This window comes from Rana temporaria, chromosome 7 (assembly GCF_905171775.1).
Source record: "Rana temporaria chromosome 7, aRanTem1.1, whole genome shotgun sequence".
Taxonomy (NCBI): Eukaryota; Metazoa; Chordata; class Amphibia; order Anura; family Ranidae; genus Rana; species Rana temporaria.
The window spans coordinates 40,616,224-40,635,218 of record NC_053495.1 but is presented as its reverse complement, the minus strand read 5'-3'; the positions used below and the strand labels follow the sequence as shown (position 1 = coordinate 40,635,218).

Here is an 18,995-nt window from a genome sequence, read left to right as displayed (position 1 = left end):
GAGTTACATTTTTGCATCCAACAGAGTATTTAACGTTTCCATTGTAAGTTGAGTTTATCAAGTTCAACTTGTACCCTTAGTACCCCAAAGTCACACTTGATCCAGAGGCAAAACTCTTATGAAGTTTGGTCCTTTTAGCTCCTGCAGGGAAAGAAAGCCATGTACCTGCCTTAAAAAGTACTATTTTCTCTTTGCATTGCTTCCTTTGTGTGAAATACATAGTCACATAGTTAATCTGGTTGAGAAAAAGACACAAGTCCAACCAGTTCGACTAACAAATGCACAAATCGAAAAAATCTCCATATACACTAACTTATATCCACAGTTGATCCAGAGCAGGGCAAAAAAACAAACAATAAAGCATTGTCCAATTTGCCCCAGAGAAGGGGGGAGGGGGGATTCCTTCCTGATCCCAAAAAGGCAATTAGATATTCCCTGGATCAACTGCCGATTTGACATGTCAAATTGCATATGTCAAAAGGCACCAGTGTGAACCAGGACAAAACAGTATTTAGCAGCTTGATGAATTAGGGGCATAGATGTCTGTAACATGTAATATAAACATAATAACCAGGGGCGGACTGACCATTCGGGCATTAGGGCACTGCCCGAGGGCCCCGTGCCACTAGGGGGCCCCATCAGGGTTGCCAGCCTCAGGGACAGTATGTAAAAATCTGTGTTTTTTAAAAAAATCACAAGATTATAGCTGCCCCGCCTCTCCAGTACATTTTCAGTGTGTGTGTGTGTGTGTATACTGTGTGTGTGTATTGTGTGTCTGTGTATGTATACTGTATGCATATACTATGTGGCCCCATAATCTCCTATTGCCCGGGGGCCCCTAAAATCTCCTATTTCCCAGGAGCCCCATAATCACCTATTGCCTGGGGGCTCCTTAATCTTCTATTGCCCGGTGGCCCCACAATCTACTATTGCCCGGGGGCCCCATGAGTTGTCAGTCCGCCCCTGATAATAACCTTTCTCTTTGTTGCTCTACAGGTTTCTTGTAGAATTTAATCTATGCAGTTGGTGGAATTCAGGACATTCTGTGAAAGGTGAGCAATTCAGGTCCATTTACTATCAGCATTTGATGCAATGACACTCTGCTAAAGAATTAGGTTTATATCAATTCGTTCGAACGTTTATTCATGCAAATTGGATTAAACCCAGTATAGCACAGTCTTTGTGTCATTTATTAAAATTATTTCTTAAAGGTTGTTTTACTGCCTCAGATTGTTTTCTGTGTGACCTAACGGTGACCGTCATTTTACTGTGCGGTAAAATGCCAGTCACTGAAAATTGCGTGAAAATAGCGTGAACTGGCCCTAAAGGTAACTTAAAGCATATCTTAACCCAAAAATAAAAATGCATTGCAGTTTATCAGTGCTCAGATGTGGTGGCTGCATTAATTTTTTTTTTACTGTGCAAAAGGTTTAACAGTGTATAACCATACCACGTTTCACAAAGCACACATAAACCAAGATATACATGGAGTGCAGCATGGGCTATTTTATGTAATAAATGCAGAAGTCAGTTATGGATTAATAGTAATTGGGAAGAGCCAAACAGAATAATCCTTATAGAGGAACCGCATCACGTATGAAGACAAAACATTAAACATAATGGGTATGTGGGCAGGGCGGACTCGCCTGGTGCATATGGGGCTTTGTTGCTCTCTCTCACTCTTCTCCTTCCTTTAGACTCTCTGGTGTTCGCGTTTGCTAATGCTCGGGACCAGGCGGGGTCACGTTCATGTGGCATCGACATTATTATGGCACACCTACTTATAAGCGAGCTATACACCCTGGTGTTTCTGTATCATAACCTGAAGCTGTCATACAGGCGCCTCACAGTCAGGCCCGGATTTACTCCATTTGCTGCCCCAAGGCCGGGTCCTTCAATGCCGCCCCCGCCTGCGCAGTACAGGGGGGGGACTTTTTCGGCAGGACACTGAGAAGCGGGGGGGGGGGGTGTTGCTGCCAAAAATGACATTGAGCATTGGGGGGTGCTGCTGCCGAAAATGACATTGAGAACCGGGAGGGGGTTTGCTGCTGCCAAGAACTATCTCGCCTCCTCTTCCCTCTGTTTTTTTCTCCTCTCACCATCCGCATGACAGGGGGGAACTCCTGATATGAAAGTGAAAGTGCCCTCTCCTCTCAGCCGCAGTGCCGCCCCTGCACCCACTGCCGCCCCAAGACCTGGCCTTGTTGGCCTTGTCTGAAATCCGGCCCTGCTCACAGTCCCACGATACATGCACATGCTCAGGATGCAACATTTAAAAAAAGACACCACAGAGCAGTCCATTATGGGTGCACGGGCGCCGCCCCCTCTATCCATGTCATCCCTATATGATTAATAGATAGATTCATGCACATAATATCATCTATATTCGCTTTTCTAACACTGAATCACCTGTCCGCCAATGAGGTCTGATACCGTTTCCTGATTGGCTGAAAGGTCAGGCGATCCTATTAGATGCCTAGGAGGAGGAGGGGCATACACAGTGGAAGCCGCTGTGATACACACCACAGAATGAGGAAGAAAGCTGCCGGACACACTGCCCATCTGCCTGCTTCCTACACCGACTGCACTACACTCTGAACTGTATTATATGTATACTACACAGACTGCACTATATACTCTGAACTGTATTATATATACTGCACTGACTGCACTATATACACTGAACTGTATTATATATACTACATTGACTGCACTATATACTCTGAACTGTATTATATATACTGCACTGACTGCACTATATACACTGAACTGTATTATATATACTACATTGACTGCACTATATACTCTGAACTGTATTATATATACTGCACTGACTGCACTATATACTCTGAACTGTATTATATATACTACACTAACTGCACTCTATACTCTGAAATGTATTATATATACTACACTGATTGACTGCACACTACACTACCTCCCTAATCTCCATTCAGTCACTATATACGGCCGCCAAGTAAGCAGCAGCTTTATATAGTGTGGGGCGTGGACTTAGCCCCTGAACCATGATTGGCCAAAGGCAACCTGCCTTTGGCCAATCATGGCTCTCACAGCACATCGCACTGTGATTGGCCAAAGCATGCAGGTTTGGTGCATGTTTTGGCCAATCAGCAGCCATCAATACACTGCGATCTCACAGTGCATTATGGGGCACTCCGCGGCAGGGGAACTTGCCATGGGAAGCCCATATGTTTGTTTGTTCTATGAACAAACGAAGAGCTGATGTTCGAATCGAACTTACATGCAACATGAACATCAAGCTCATACCTACCAATGACCATTGCTAAGTTCTAAATATATTTTCTAGTGTGCATACTATAGAGAGAGTTTGTTATATATACGTTTTACGTCCCAAAAGGGTTCCCAAAAGGACGTTTTACATCCCAAAAGGGTTTGCAATTCTGTTAAACATGTCTCGTAACTCACATACCCCTGCCACACTGCATTGCCAGGACACTTTTTTTTTTTTTGTGGTTCACCTTTCTGGGTCTCCAACCTACTTAGAGCATTAGCATGATTTCATAATGAATCAATTAATATGTTGTCACCTTTATCCAATGATCAGGGACCAAGGTGACCCAAGAAGCAATAAGGACCTATTTCAAACAGGTTTCACATTCTCATACAAGTCTATGGGCATGTAAAATCCACTTGAAGTGGCTCACATGCAGATCAGAAGATGGAAAACTACAGGTTTAAAGTGAATGTAAACCCTCACATACTGTATACCCAGTGAAGTAAACAGCCTCATGTGATACAAAGAGATTAAACCAATCTCCCTACATAAGTTTTACATGCATATTTGCTGTCTTTAGCTTTATATATTCTTTGGAAAGTGCACATTGTGTTAGAGATTGTCTCCTCCTGTTCAGCACAGGGAGTGGATTCTTGGCCAACAGCCAAGACAGCTGATTAGAGGAAGGGCACACACCCCCACTCCACATAGGCAAAGGAAAGAAGATACTTTCGGAGCTGTGCTGTGACAACACAAGCTCTCTGCTAATCTATTTATAGTAACCTTCCCTGACACAAATTTCAGGTTGGCTTTTATCTTAGTTGATGGAGAACTTGTCAGTAGTTATCATGTTGATAAGAGAGCAACAAAACAGCAGAAACACACAGGACTAAGTGCTTTTGGAGATAATTAAACACTACAGATATATGTGCTTAGGTCAAATTTCATGAATTATGTGTACATCTACTTTACTGTACCTATTAATTATGAATTATCTCAGAAGTTTCTCACACTGATGTCAAACTGATGCCATTGACACAAGCCCAAAGCCCATTGTCACTGGCCCTATAGCTGTCCCAGGGAGCAGCAGAATGATCTTCCTGGTTGTGATTAAGGATGAGCCGAACACCCCCCTGTTCGGTTCGCATCAGAACTTGCGAACACACCAAATGTTCGTGTGAACATTAGAACCCTGTTAAAGTCTATGGGACTCGAACATTTGAAATCTAAAGTGTTCATTTTAAAGGCTAATATGCAAGTTATTGTCCTAAAAAGTGTTTGGGGACCTGGGTCCTGTCCCAGAAAACATGTATCAATGCAAAAAAAGTTTTAAAAACGGCCTTTTTTCAGGAGCAGTGAATTTAATAATGCTAAAAGTGAAACAATAAAAGTGTAATATTACTTTAAATTTCGTACCTAGGGGGGGTGTAAAGTCAGCATGTGAAAAAGCGCATGTTTCCCGTACATAGAACTGTCCCTGCACAAAGTGTCATTTCTGAAAGAAAAAAAGGCATTTAAAACCGGCTTTGCGGCTATAATGAATTGTCAGCTCTGGCAATTACAGAGATGATTCATTCATAAAAAATAAAAATAAAAAAGCTGGGGGTCCCCCCAAATTCCATTAACAGGCCCTTCAGGTCTGATATGGATATTAAGGGGAACCCCGCCGTCAATTTAAAAAAAAAATGACGTGGGGTTCCCCCCAAATATCCATACCAGACCCTTCAGGTCTGGTGTGGATTTTAAGGGGAACTCCACCCCAAATTTAAAAAAAAATGGCGTGGAGTTCCCCCAAAAATCCACACCAGACCCTTATCCGAGCACGTTAACCTGGCCCCTGGCACTCTGTCCCCCCCTCTTTTCGGCCGGCCAGGTTAACGTGCTCGGATAAGGGTCTGGTGTGGATTTTTGGGGGAACTCCACGCCATTTTTTTTTAAATTTGGGGTGGAGTTCCCCTTAAAATCCACACCAGACCTGAAGGGTCTGGTATGGATATTTGGGGGGAACCCCACGTCATTTTTTTTTAACACTTTAGATTTCTCCAATAGACTTTAACAGGGTGTTCCGCGGCTTTTCGAATTTGCCACGAACACCCCTAATTGTTCGTTGTTCGCCGAACAGGCGAACAGGCAATGTTCGAGTCGAACATGAGTTCGACTCAAACTCGAAGCTCATTCCTAGTTGTGATGTGTGCCTGAGATAAAAGTCCAGCTTTAGCTGTGATGATGTCAACGAGAGGGGAAACAGCAAGACTGACAAGAAGAGCAACTTCAGGGGACTGATCATTAAAACTAGAATAAGCAAGGATGAAGACAGCATAATTCTAAATTAGCGTAAGTAGTGCTCTATTTTGTCTCATTCCCTAGACCAGTTATGGTTGCAATGACAACAAAATCACCCTTCTCGCCAGTCTTGTTGCCTCCTCTCTTGCTGGGATCATGATGACCACAGGTCATCCTGCATTGATGATGTAGGAGTATCCACCCAAATTCCAGCACTGGTGAGAAGAGGACTGAAGCGCCAGCTGCCTCAGAACCACAGGTTAACCACAGGTTAACCATATTTATGAATTTCGTTACTTCTCATAGATCTGCTTTAAGTTCTTTTACAGTTAAAGTTTGTAGCAATTGGAATGCTCTTAAAGAATTCAATGCCCATTTCTAACACAATGTTTCTACACAATTAGGAGAAAGGAACATGTGCAATTAATAAGTTTGTGAATAAAATATAGGGAGAAGAATGGCAGACCACCCCAATAGAAAACAGGAGTTTGTGTGGTCCAATGTAGAACCAGCTGTCTAGCTGGAGTCCCTGAGGCCAACTGTTCTACAATAAAGTTTATTTTGTCATACCTCCTCCATCAGAGTGGCTGTGATTTCCATAATAAATGGAAAATACTTTGACTGGATACGTTGATAGAGAAAAATACGTGTTTGTTCTTCTAAGTTAAAACCAACCTTCACTAATTCCTTTTCCTCCATCTCAGAGTTGCTACATAGGTATGAAGCCAAGGATTCGAAAAAATCAGTTCTTGAGCAGTAAATATAGAACAGATGGAAAGGAAAAATTAAGCAGAAAAACAAGTTAGAAAGCCTAAAGAGCAAAAATTTGATGACTTTGTAAGATGCACCTGCATTCCTAAAAATCTGATATTACCTTCAACGTGGAATGTTCCTATATCTCACTGTGGAACTAATGCTTTGGCTTATTAAAATGTACCTGTATCCAAATCTTTTTTTTTTTTTTCATTTTTGGTAGAGTGGGGAAGGGTAAGATGCTTTGTTGGGTTGTTTTATTACTTTTGTTCCCACTGGGAACATTTAAGCTTACTACCTACCCCCGTGGCACCAAGGGTATTGCTGTGGGCAAAAAAAAATGTCCTATCTCTCAAGAGCATTCTTTGTGTATGCCTATGGAGATTAAACTAAGAGGCAAAACAAGCAATATCAGACATCAATAAAAACTTGCCAAAAGACTCTTCACCAAGAGCTGTGCAAAGTCATATTTTTTTTTTAAAGCAGCCTCAGTAGTGAAGCCTGTACCCTGTCAGTAAGCTGTAAGAATGGACTCTTGCTCTCTGTGTGGAAGAAATGGGGGTCAATTCACTAAGAGTGAAATGTCAATTCACTAAGAATACAGGGCCAGATTCTCAAAGGACTTACGACGGCGTAGCGCCATGTACGCCGTCGTAAGTCCTAATCTGACCCGTCGTATCTATGCGACTGATTCTTAGAATCAGTTACGCATAGATATCCATTAGATCCGACAGGCATAAGTCTCTTACGCCGTCGGATCTAAACTGCAATTTTTTTTTTTGCCCGCTAGGTGGCGCTTCCGTCGAAATCTGCGTTGAGTATGCAAATTAGCTAGATACGCAAATTCCCGAACGTACGCGCGGCCGACGCAGTAAAGTTACGACGTTTACGTTAGGCTTTTCCCGGCGTAATGTTGCCCCTGCTATATGAGGCGCAGCCAATGTTAAGTATGGCCGTCGTTCCCGCGTCAAAATTTTAAAAGTAACGTCGTTTGCGTAAGTTGTCCGTGAATGGGGCTGGACGTCATTTACGTTCACGTTAAAACCAATGACGTCCTTGCGACGTCATTTGGAGCAATGCGCACTGGGATATTTTACGGACGGCGCATGCGCAGTTCGTTCGGCGCGGGGACACGCTTCATTTAAATGATACACGCCCCCTACCCGCCAAATTTGAATTCCACCGGGTGATTTACGCTACGCCGCCGCAAATTTACAGGCAAGTGCTTTGTGAATAAAGCACTTGCCTGAAAAAACTTGCGGCGGCGTAACGTAAATCGGATACGTTACGCCGCTGCAGAGATACGCCCAGTGTACAGGAATCTGGGCCTTAGTGTTAAATACTGTATGCAGTTTGATTTATCGGTAATAACCGTATTATTACACGTTAATATACTGCATTGAGCTGGTTGCTAAGGAGCGGGCTGGGATTTGTCAAAAAACAGCCTGGGGGTTTGCCCCAACAATAGCTGGTTGCTAAGGAGCTGGGAAGCTGGCCACCCGTCCTTAACAACCAATGACTCATCAGCTTTCAGAGGGTTCCCCACTGACAGCTGAAAGTAAAAAAAAAGGCAAAATGTAAAAATGTTAAAAAAAAAAAAACCCCCCCCCCCCCCCAATGCATACCAGGCTCTCGGGTCCGATATGGATTTTAAGGGGAACCCTACCCCCAGCACACACCAGTCCATGACATCACAAGGGGGGTGGGACCACCAGGTGACATAGCCAGGTGGCCCTGTCCCTTACCTATGTAAGAAATGTCAGACGTTGCATGCAGTAGGCAGCCAGACTTTGTTGACAGCGGGAGCATCTTTGTTTTTATTGTTTTACTTTTTCGGGTCTAGGGGACGATCAGTGGCATGATTGATGATGGATTTACATCGGGGGGACTATTTTTTTATTTTTTAGTAAAGGAATTGTCAAAAACTGTGTTTTTATTACTTTGTGACACTTTTTGGGTGAATGGGTACCCAATATTTATTCACATAGGGGGAGGGGGATCTGGGGGCCCCCTTCTTAATCATAATCAGATTAGCATGACAGCCAGGCGACTAACATTGGGTTCACAATAACAGCCCTATATTTTGTCCCATTACAGGTCTCATTTAAGCAAAATTTAGATGGTAATACAACTAAATGCATTTCTTGGAGGTTGTGTATATTTGTTTAAATTGTATTTTATATACAGTATATATAATGGCCCGGATTCACATACATCGGCGCATATTTATGCCGCCGTAGCGTATCTTCTTTACTCTACGCCGACGCAGCGCAGAGAGGCAAGCACTGGATTCACAAAGCCAGTGCTGCCAAATCTGCGCTGGGTTTCCAAGTCGTAAGTCGTCGAAAGTGGAAGTGGGCGTGAGCCATGCTAATGAGGCGTGACCCCATGCAAATGATGGGCCGAGCGCCAGACAGATACGAATCGCCAACTGCGCATGCGCCGTCCCGTGGATGCATCCCAGTGCGCATGCTCACAATCACGTTGGAACTACTCCCTAAAATACGCCTGATCACTGCCTACGACATGAACGTAACCTACGCCTAGTCATATTCACGTACACCGTAAACGACAAAAGATACGACGGCTTGTGTTCCATACCTTTGCATGGGTTGCGCCTCATATATGGGGAATAACTTTACGCCGGACGTACGACTTACGCAAACTGGGTATATTATGCGCCGGGCGCAAGTACATTCGTGAATCGACGTATCCCCCTCATTTCCATATTTGAATATGAAATCAATGGGAGCGCCAAATGCGTCCAGCGATACGCCGGCGTAGGCAAGTTACGTTGGTCGGATGAAGCCTATTTTTCGGCGTATCTCAGTTTGTGGGCATGGCGCATAGATACGACGGCGCATATTTGCACTTATGCGGCGTATCTCGAGATATGATGGCGTAAGTGCTTTGTGAATCCGGGCCATATATTTTTTTTTATTATTCTCGAGGAGATGGCCTAATCGGAGCCCCGATGCATATTTTTGGGGAAGTGGGGGTATTGTGTTTTGTGTAAATGATTAGATTTTTTTGTTATTTGTGGTATGTGTTTATATTTATATGTTGTATATTGAAATGTGTCTTAATAAAGTAAAAGATTAATTATTTAAAAAAAAAAAATGCATTTCTTGCAGTGGCTGCATGTGAGCCCTCAAAATTAGGTTGGGTAACCCTGTGTGAGGTGGTAGTATGCATTGATATTATGATATGCCATATTATTTTATAACCTGGTGCTTGGATAATCTCTGCATACACAGGGTGGCAGAGGCAAGAAATTGATTATAATATAAGCCCCACAATTTTTATTCCTTGATATATCATGGGCTTATTTATTTCTTCTCATTCTTGTCAATTCTGACATTGACATTTTCTTTCAGCTCAAAGACTTAAGCAGACCCTGGAGCCCTGCGACACAGAGTATCCAGCATTTGTCTCTGAACGCACTATAAAGGAGACTACAGGCACCATAGCCTGCGATGACTGCTTCAAGTAAGCCTTTCACCGAGAATACCCTTAAAAGCCATACGTTAAATTATATATATTTTTTTAATCAATAACATACCATCCCTTCTCATTACACAAGCCATTCCAAGGTCTGATTTAAATAATGTCTTCACTTAGGGGGTGATGTCACTCATTCCACTTCTAAATCTTCTACTTTTGTGAAGTTAGATGGAACAGCAAAAACCATGTACTGTGAATGTGGTCAACCTTGCGGCCTCGTAATATCAAGAACCTTTTCAACATACACATGTCATCTGGACAGAAAATTGCAGAAAATCCAAATGGTTACTTATACTAACATCATTCCAGAATGTCAGGGTGATTGCAATGAAATAGATACGGATCAATCAACTTTCTTGTTAATCCGATGTATTCAGAGTCCTTAACTTACCTCGGTGCCCTTCTGCCCATTGGCTGCCTCCCATCGTACATTAAACATATGCTTATTACGTACATACATAGAAACATCCTCTCTTGACCCCGTGGGCTCTCACAGGCTACTTCACTTTCTTTCCCGGTAACTCTAAGCCACTTAAGCAGATTGTATACAACTGCTTGATTCACTTCCTCTGTACTGTATGTTTCAATAAGCTACCTTTGTTAACTTGACACTGCACCATCTGGTGACCCACCTGAAAATCCTGCCAAGGCAGCATCACCCATAAAATGGTCTTTTATGGAGGTGTTTGGTTTTAAAGTGGGAGGCTCAAAAAACACGTTCATAGTTTTGCTGGTCTACTCGCCCATTTTCACTGTTTATAAGAGGTTTATGTTATGGAGTTGTGTTTATTCAAGTTTTTAGACTCTCAAGTTGATTTATTTTGACTGTCCTTTATGAAAATCAAAATGATTTAACCCCTTTCTACACCTGGTTGTCTGCCTACTACATGCCACCTTTTGGTGAAATTGTTTAATAACAAATCAAAAGTATGAAATGTAGTAACCCAATGAGTTTTATATTTAATGAAGTCATCAGTAGCATTAAAATACAGGATTGATAAGTGATCACCAGACACCCCATCCCAGGCATTACAAAATAAGTGGTTTACTAAGAGACGGGACTTTTAGGCCTTGTTCACACCTTTGCATTTTTGCAGTTCACTTAACATGGTTTCTTATGGGACACGTTCACATCTATGCTTATTCAGTTGCTGCATTTTTGGAAAGCGTCAGGGACTTTTTTTAATTTCAAAACAGTGTTTTTTTGGTTCAATAGATAAGCTACAGAAAAGCATATAGTGTGAATTTGAGGCCATTTTACCACAATTTTGCCATAATTCGCATTATGTATTTTTGAATCCACCCAACAACAAATTAGCCAGAAAAAAAGCATAACAAATGCAAAACGTGAAAAATGTATGTGCAAAAAATGCACCACAAAAAAGCACTGCAGAAACAGATCAAAGGCAAACTGTATAGGTGCAAACTGAGCCTTAGAAGGTTTGTAAAGGAATTTTTTTTTATCTTAATAGCTTCCTTTACCTTAAAGCGGATCTCCCACGCCAGATACGTTTTTTTTAATTGGCTATGTAAAACTTAAATTACCTTAACCTCTGCAACTCATGTGTCATGTCTCCGCCGCTTTGCAGTGTGAAATAATAAGTTATATTCCCCCTTCCGGTGTAGGCACCATTTTAACTGTGAGCATAAGCCCACAGCCCGGCACTTCCTTTTCCAGGTGGATGCTGATGTCCCAGCATCCACCGCTAGATCTCGCGCATGCGCGCAAGCAACGGGGACCATCGGCTTTGGCGTCTGTGTTGCCATGAAATTGCGCGATATCTTGTCTAACATGGGAAGAATACGATATCAAGGGAGCTATGAAACATGCTCCCAGAAGACACTGCGCAGGACAGGAAACAAAGAAAAACCCGAGCAAAAACCCAAGGAAGGCAGACCGGAAGACCATCTAGTTTTATGGTACTGTGAATATTATTTTTATTGAAAATATCGGTTTCTGCATCGTTTTGGAGCATTATTAATTATGCGATCATGTTAAATTTTGGGTGGAGATCCGCTTTAATGCAGTGCTGTTCTCATGTCCTCATTGTTCGTTTTTGCTCTCAAGTTGCTGTAATTCTTCTCTGATCTCCACACTTCCTTGTTGTCTGTTTCCTGATGACCACAGTACTGGGAGCTTTCTCTCTGTGGTCACTAATTAAGGAGGTGTGATTACTGTGTGTCTAAAACCCCAAAGCACCAATCAGTTTCGTTTTCCAAACCATCACTGCCCTGTATTGGCTCTGTGGCTCTGTACATCACAGAAGCATGAAACAACATGCAAAAACGAAACTGAAACTGCAGGTACATTATATGATTGATTTGTATCTATTTTTAATCATTTTTAAAAGGAATCAGTTAACTATTATGTCTCTATACCCTGTAAACAGTCATTTCAGCAAAAAAAAAAATGTTTTCCTTTACAGCTCCTTTAAGGTGCTAAACAGAAACAAAAAATCAGTTTGAAAACACTATTCCAAAACATGATAGTAAAAATGCATCACATGGAAGAACAACAAGGTGTGCAAGACTAAGCGCAGCAGATGAAGTCAAATGGGGATTTATTAAGAACATCAGCCAAATGGCTACTCACATGATGTAAGATAAAACAAGCATGTAACAAAAAGTCTGTGGTCACTCGCCTCTGCTAGCGGCGAGATTGACACTTGCGATTCCCGTCACCGGGAGCGAGCGCCGAGCTATGCCGCTTTTCCGGCTCGCCGCCCCCAATGGATTCCTATGGATGCGCGGCATCTCGTGGGGGCGGCAAGCGCAAGAAGCACAGCCTTGTATCGCCGGTTTCCAGCACAATCACATCGCGCTGGAAACACAAAATCGGCGACACCTACTGTATATGTAAGGGAGTATATACAAGTTTATGCCACAGAATACATTTTTGAACACTGTTGGTGTTGAACACAGCAGCTCAAGATTTATACATTGGTGCAGGAGTATATGATATATAAAAGTTGGCCAAAGACTGAACTCGGAACATGGCTGGATGAAATTGAAAGCACCAGTTATGGAGGGCACATCACAACAGTAGAGGGGGTCTCTTTATTAGTTAAGTGTACCATAATGTGCAAATATGCTGTGCATGATTGCACATTATTGCAAAAACTTTTTTTTTTTTGGTGGTTTAAATCCAGACAAAAAAAGTAACAACATTTAAATAAATGAAAAAATCTACTTTAATCAGTGTTAGTTAAAAAAAAAAATTGTCTGTTAGATGTCCCATTAAAACTGACATTTAATAATTTTTTATTTTTTTAACAGAGAGATATTTATATTTTTAATTATATTACAAAGCATTGCAAACATATTTACAAATGAAATATTTTTTTTCAATTTTGCTTTTTTTCCTAAATGTGACACTAAAATAAATTAATAAACAAAATGAAAAAAGGCAAAAATGTTAAATTAAAATGAGTTGAAAAAGAGATAATAATTTGGACAGATTAGGGTAAAATAAGGGAATTGTGAACACATTTTACTTGCAGGTGAATGAAAAGAATGCACACGCAAAAAGTAGATAGAAAGGTAAGGGTCCTTTCACACGTCCGTTCAGTTTTTCAGATCAGTTTTTTTTTCATCAGTTGATCCGTTTTTCCATCAGTTTTTCGTCAGTTTTTCGTCAGTTTTTCATCAGTTTTTCCATCAGTTTTTTTTTTTTTGGGGCTTTTTACATAGAAAAACGGATGTTAGCGGAACGGATGATAAACGGTTAATCCGTTAACGTCCGTTTTTCGTCCGTTCCATTTTTTAGACGGAAGAAAAATAGGGTTTTCTTCCGTCCAAAAAAAACGGAACTGAACGCAGACGGATGCTAACGGACGTTAGCGGATGCTCATCCGCTAACGGACGCTAGCCCATAGGGAAGCATTGCGGTCCGTTAACGGACGTCCAAAAAACGGACGAACGGAACGGACGTGTGAAAGAGCCCTTAGGGTCCTTTCACACGTGCAGACCGTTTTTTAAATCAGTTTTTTATCATCAGTTGATCCGTTTTTTCATCCGTTTTACATCCGTTTTTCATCAGTTGTCATCCGTTTTTCATCCGTTTTCATCCGTTTTTCATCCGTTTTTTTTTTTTTTTTTTGTTAGAACTTTATTTGTATTACATATTTTGATGAAAAACGGATGTTAGCGGATCGGATGTTAAACGGATCGTCCGCTAACATCCATTTTTCGTCCGTTCCGTTTTTTTGACGGAAGAAAAATAGGGTTTTCTTCCGTTCAAAAAAACGGAGCTTAACGGAGACGGATGTTAACGGACGTTAGCGGATGCTCATCCGCTAACGTACGCTATCCCATTGGAAAGCATTGCAGTCCGTAAACGGACGTATGAAAAAACGGACGAACGGTCCGCACGTGTGAAAGGACCCTTACAGCGTTACTTTGTATCTCTTTATTTCACATCTGAACAGTGTTTAAATACACTGTGTCAGACAGTCTTTGTTTTACAGAAGCACCCATTATAGCTGTTGTATTCACACAGCAACTCGACAATAAGGCTTTACCAGCAAGTTCAAGAAGGACAGGACACACTACACACAACCTGTGTACTTTAATTACATTTTTTGGGCATGTGTAGTATTGTGCATACTACACATGCCCAAAAAATGCAATTGAAGTACACAGGTGTCCACAACTAGTTGATCATCCAATAATATGCTAGCAGAACTTTTTTTTTAATTACCTTGCATATAATAAAAATCATCTTATGTACTAAGCTAACTGAACTCACACTTGCACAGTGAACCACCTCTACTCCAACCCGTTGCAGTGGAAAATTTATGGAAAATGGCTATATGAGTGCTTTTTATGATCTTTTTCGTTTTATGCAATCACATTCTGTAATAGATAAGAGCAGCTTGTAAACCAGCTTGTATCCAATTACCTTAGTTTTATTACATATGTTTCTGTTTCGGCATGAATCAGATATGACACATTTACTTCCAGTTAATCCCTCTGACAGTTAAACAGTTATGGCACAGGACATACGATTGCCAGCTCATCATGACTTGGTACCTTGACATTTTGTTGTGTAATATCCTAATAAGCCACAGGACAAAAATCATTAGCATTTCCTTGACGTATACTCTCATGTTCTTTGTCACAGCAGGCCTAATATACAGTATGTAATGATAGAGGTTCTAATCATTATTAACCACTTCAATACAGGGCACTTTCACCCCCTTCCTGCCCAGGTCAGTTTTCAGATTTCAGCGCTGTAACATTTTGAATGACAATTGCGCGGTAGTGCAACACTGTACTCAAATTACATTTTGATCATTTTTTTTCCTAACAAATATCATTTTTGGTGGTATTTGATCACCTCTGCAGTTTTTATTTTTTGCACTATAAAGAAAAAAAAACGGACAATTTTGAAAAAAACACATAGGGGGTTATTTACGAAAGGCAAATCCACTTTGCACTACAAGTGCAAAATACAAGTGCTAAGTGCACTTGAAATTGCACTGAAAGTGCACTTGGAAGTGCAGTCGCTGTAAATCTGAGGGGTAGATCTGAAATGATGGGAAGCTCTGCTGATTTTATCATCCAATCATGTGCAAGCTAAAATGCTGTTTTTTACTTTCTTTGTATGTCCCCCTCGGATCTACAGCGACTGCTCTTCCAAGTGCACTTTCAGTGAAATTTCAAGTGCACTTTGCACTTGTAGTTTGCACTTGTAGTGCAAAGTGGATTTGCCTTTCGTAAATAACCCCCAATATTTTTTACTCTTTGCTATAATGAATATCCCAAATGAATTTAAAAAAAAATGTTTTTCCTCACTTTAGGCCGATATGTATTCTTCTGCATATTTTTGTAAAAAAAAACGCAATAAGCGTTTATTGATTGGTTTGCGCAAAAGTTATAGCGCCTACAAAATAGGTTATTGATTTATGGCAAATTTTTATTTTATTTTTTTTCTACTAGTAATGGCAGTGCTCTTCGATTGTTATCGTGACTGCGACATTGCAGTGAACAGATCGGACACTTCTTTTTTAAACCATTGACATTTATACAGCAACCAGTGCTATAAATAGCCACTGATTACTGTATAAATGTCGCTGGCAAGGAAGGGGTCTAACACTAGGGGGCGATGAAGGGGTTAAATGTATTCCCTGACTGTGTGTTCTAACTGTAGGGGAGGAGACTGATCAGTGTTTCTATATACTAGGGGCACATGATCTGCCTCCTCTCCCCTGACATGAAGTGGATCTGTGTGTTTACACACACAGATCCACGTTCCTGCTCTGTCACGAGTGATCATGGGTGCCCACCAGACATCTGGGCTGCCGGGCACACACATGGGCTCCTTGATGACGCGGTGTGCTCGCGGCTGGAAGCCAAGGATGTCATATGACGCCCGCCCGGGATGGGAGAGCCACCTTATGGACGTCATATGACTATGAGTGGGATGGAAAGGGGTTAAAGATGCATTTATGGGTGACATTAGGAGTATATATCTCATCATGCCTTATGGACACTCTTATTGTCCCCATGCTGGTAATTCAAGATATTTTATATGATAAGGATAAAGGTAATTTCAAGATTTTTGGTCTTTATAAATTGACTTGTCTCAAAGCAGAACTGTCTTTGTAGCTTGTCAATCAATTCTGCTCCCATTTTCTTTTTCTGGTGCAGGCATAGGTAGCTATGAACAACACATACAATTCTCTAGGCCTCGTAACAAAATATTTCAGTGTGCACATGTCTAGGGGATAGTGGCCTATTCTTCCCAGAATTTGTCTTCTTAGGTAAAGTACATCATTAAATTACATTTTTTGGACCTGAACAGCTTAGAGAAAATATTACAGCATTATTCCATATTTGCCGGTGTATAAGGCGACCGGGCGTATAAGATGACCCCCGAATTTTTAATTTTTTAAGATTTTTTGCCTGTACTCACCGTATAAGACGACCACCCTTCTGAGGCCTCCGACGCTTCATATTTCTTTCTTCTGGAGACATATTCTTCTTCCTTCTTGCTGGAACCAATCACGGCAAGCAATGTATTCTATAAATGTATACAAAGCCTGCTTGGATTGGCAGAGGCTGTAACATCATCTGCCCGTGCCTCTTTGGCTACTGTATGTAGCCTGCTCGGACTGGCAGAGGTTGTTACTCCAACCAAGAGCAGGTTCTGTATTAATTTAAATACATCCCTCACCGGGATTGGCTAAGCAGTATATACTGTATGTAGCCGAAGCTACATACAGTACTACCGCACATCCAGCAGGCATCCGAGCAGCTGACTCGGCGTATAAGAAGACCCCTGCTTTTTGGCCATTTTTTTTAAGTGTAAAAGGTAGTCTTATACGCCAGCAAATACAGTACATAAAGTTTTTTGTTATTCTTGAATTATAATAAGCATTCAATATTAAATACGTTGTAAAGTAAATGGAAAAAACTGGTGTTCCCCATTCAAGTGTCACATATGTGTATGACAGCCTGTTATTAAATCATTTTTGTGGCAAACCACAACCAAGAACAGTGTTAGCGATTTCCTTTGAGAAATGTGCTTACCGCCACTTTGGACCTGATTATATGACCAAAACAAATATTCTATATTAAACAATGTGGCTGACCTAGGAAAATGGAGAAGAGGCATTGTTCATGAAAAAACAGTGAAGTTCTAGTATTTGTTTTCTCACCTACACTACGGGAGCTTGAATGTTATGACCAATACATAGAAATATAGAATAGAACATAGATTGAAGGCAGATAAAGGTCAAGGGGACCATTCATTCTGCCTATTTTTAATAACATTTCTTTTTAATATTTCATAAAAAATAAAATGAAAATAACCTTTTTGTCTGAGAATAGATCTTATTGTCGATTGATTCAATGCTCATGTTGGAAGACTGTGCCAAGCATCCACTACCGTTTTGGTAAACGAATACCTTCTGTTAAACTTTGCTTGGGCTAGTTTGAGACTGTGCCTCTGCATTCTTAATCATAGCTTTATACTGGAAATACTTCCATTCTGTACTTTATTTCCAGTGTACTCTTGTGGAAAAAAGAATATAGTAAAAAAAAAATGTATATAGTACATACAATTGCTACACACGCCATTGTGTTAATTTAAAGTGATATTAAAGTAATACATTTTTTTAAATAACAAACTTACCTGTTTTGTGAAGCAGTTTTGCACAGATCAGCCCCGATCCTCCACACACAGAGCCATGGCTCAGCCCCACCCCCCTCTCTTCTTATTGGCTCACTGGCTGTGATTGATGGCAGCGGGAGCCAATGCCTCAGCCAATGAGAATGGAGAGGGGGCGGGGTCGAGCCGCGGCACTCTGTGTGAATGGATAAGCAGAGCAGAGGCTCTTATGCACATCGTTGGATCACTATGGGGCTCAGGTGAGTATTGGGGGGGGGGGGGTGCTGCTAAGAAAAGGTAAACAACCTTGAGGTAGGGTTGCCACCTGTCCAGGATTCACCCAGACAGTCCGGGTTTTGAATCATGTCTCCAGGTTTCAGTCTGTCTGAAACCCAGACACATTGTTCAGACTGGGCTGTGGCTCCCCAAGTAACTGACATAGTTACACAAAACTTTGTTTACTTCTGGGAGCTGCAGGCCGCTTTCTGGGGGCAGGTCCAGCATTTTTTGGGGGGGAAAGGGAGGGTGGTGATGATGTCAGCAAGAGCAGTTTGGCCACACCCATTGTTCCTGGTATCCCAGGTCTTTTATAATTCTATAGTGTATACTACGGAAAAAGAAATTGCCCTGTGCCCCTAAAGTGTTAAGGTTTGGCTTGAAGCCTTTAGAAACTTTTTGCAAGGCTGCACTAATAGTAATTTTTTAGGCATCCTCTGCAATAAATACTTTTAAAGGGATGCAGACACTTTAGTCTGTAACAGCCATAGCAAACAGCTATTTCTTTGGAGCAAAAATAGGTAAGAATCTGCAAAAAAATGTGTTAAAATCTATGCAATGTACATTGCTCATCCAGAAGAGATTGGCCCAGATTCACATAGATAGGCGTAAATATAAGCGGGCGTAGCGTATCGTAGTTACGCTACGCCGCCGCAACTTAGAGAGGCAAGTGCTACTTGCGTCTAAAGTTACGGCGGCGTAACGTAAATGTGCCGGCGTAGGCGCGCCTAAATCAAATGAGGAACAGGGGGGCGTGTTTTATGTAAACTAAGCATGACCCCACGTAAATGACACTTTTTTCGAACGACG

The 18,995-nt window shown here is 41.4% G+C and overlaps 1 protein-coding gene across 3 annotated transcripts in view; it reads left to right on the top strand.

The window, feature by feature from the left end:
• CACNA2D3 (calcium voltage-gated channel auxiliary subunit alpha2delta 3) overlaps nucleotides 1-18,995 on the top strand; it is a 1,177,822-nt gene that overhangs the window by 1,097,995 nt on the left and 60,832 nt on the right. For all 3 annotated transcript variants that reach the window (XM_040359261.1, XM_040359262.1, XM_040359264.1), the window contains 2 exons: nucleotides 997-1,052; nucleotides 9,670-9,781. In XM_040359261.1, coding sequence (XP_040215195.1) covers nucleotides 997-1,052; nucleotides 9,670-9,781 — 168 coding nt within the window. The remainder of the gene's footprint in view (nucleotides 1-996; nucleotides 1,053-9,669; nucleotides 9,782-18,995) is intronic.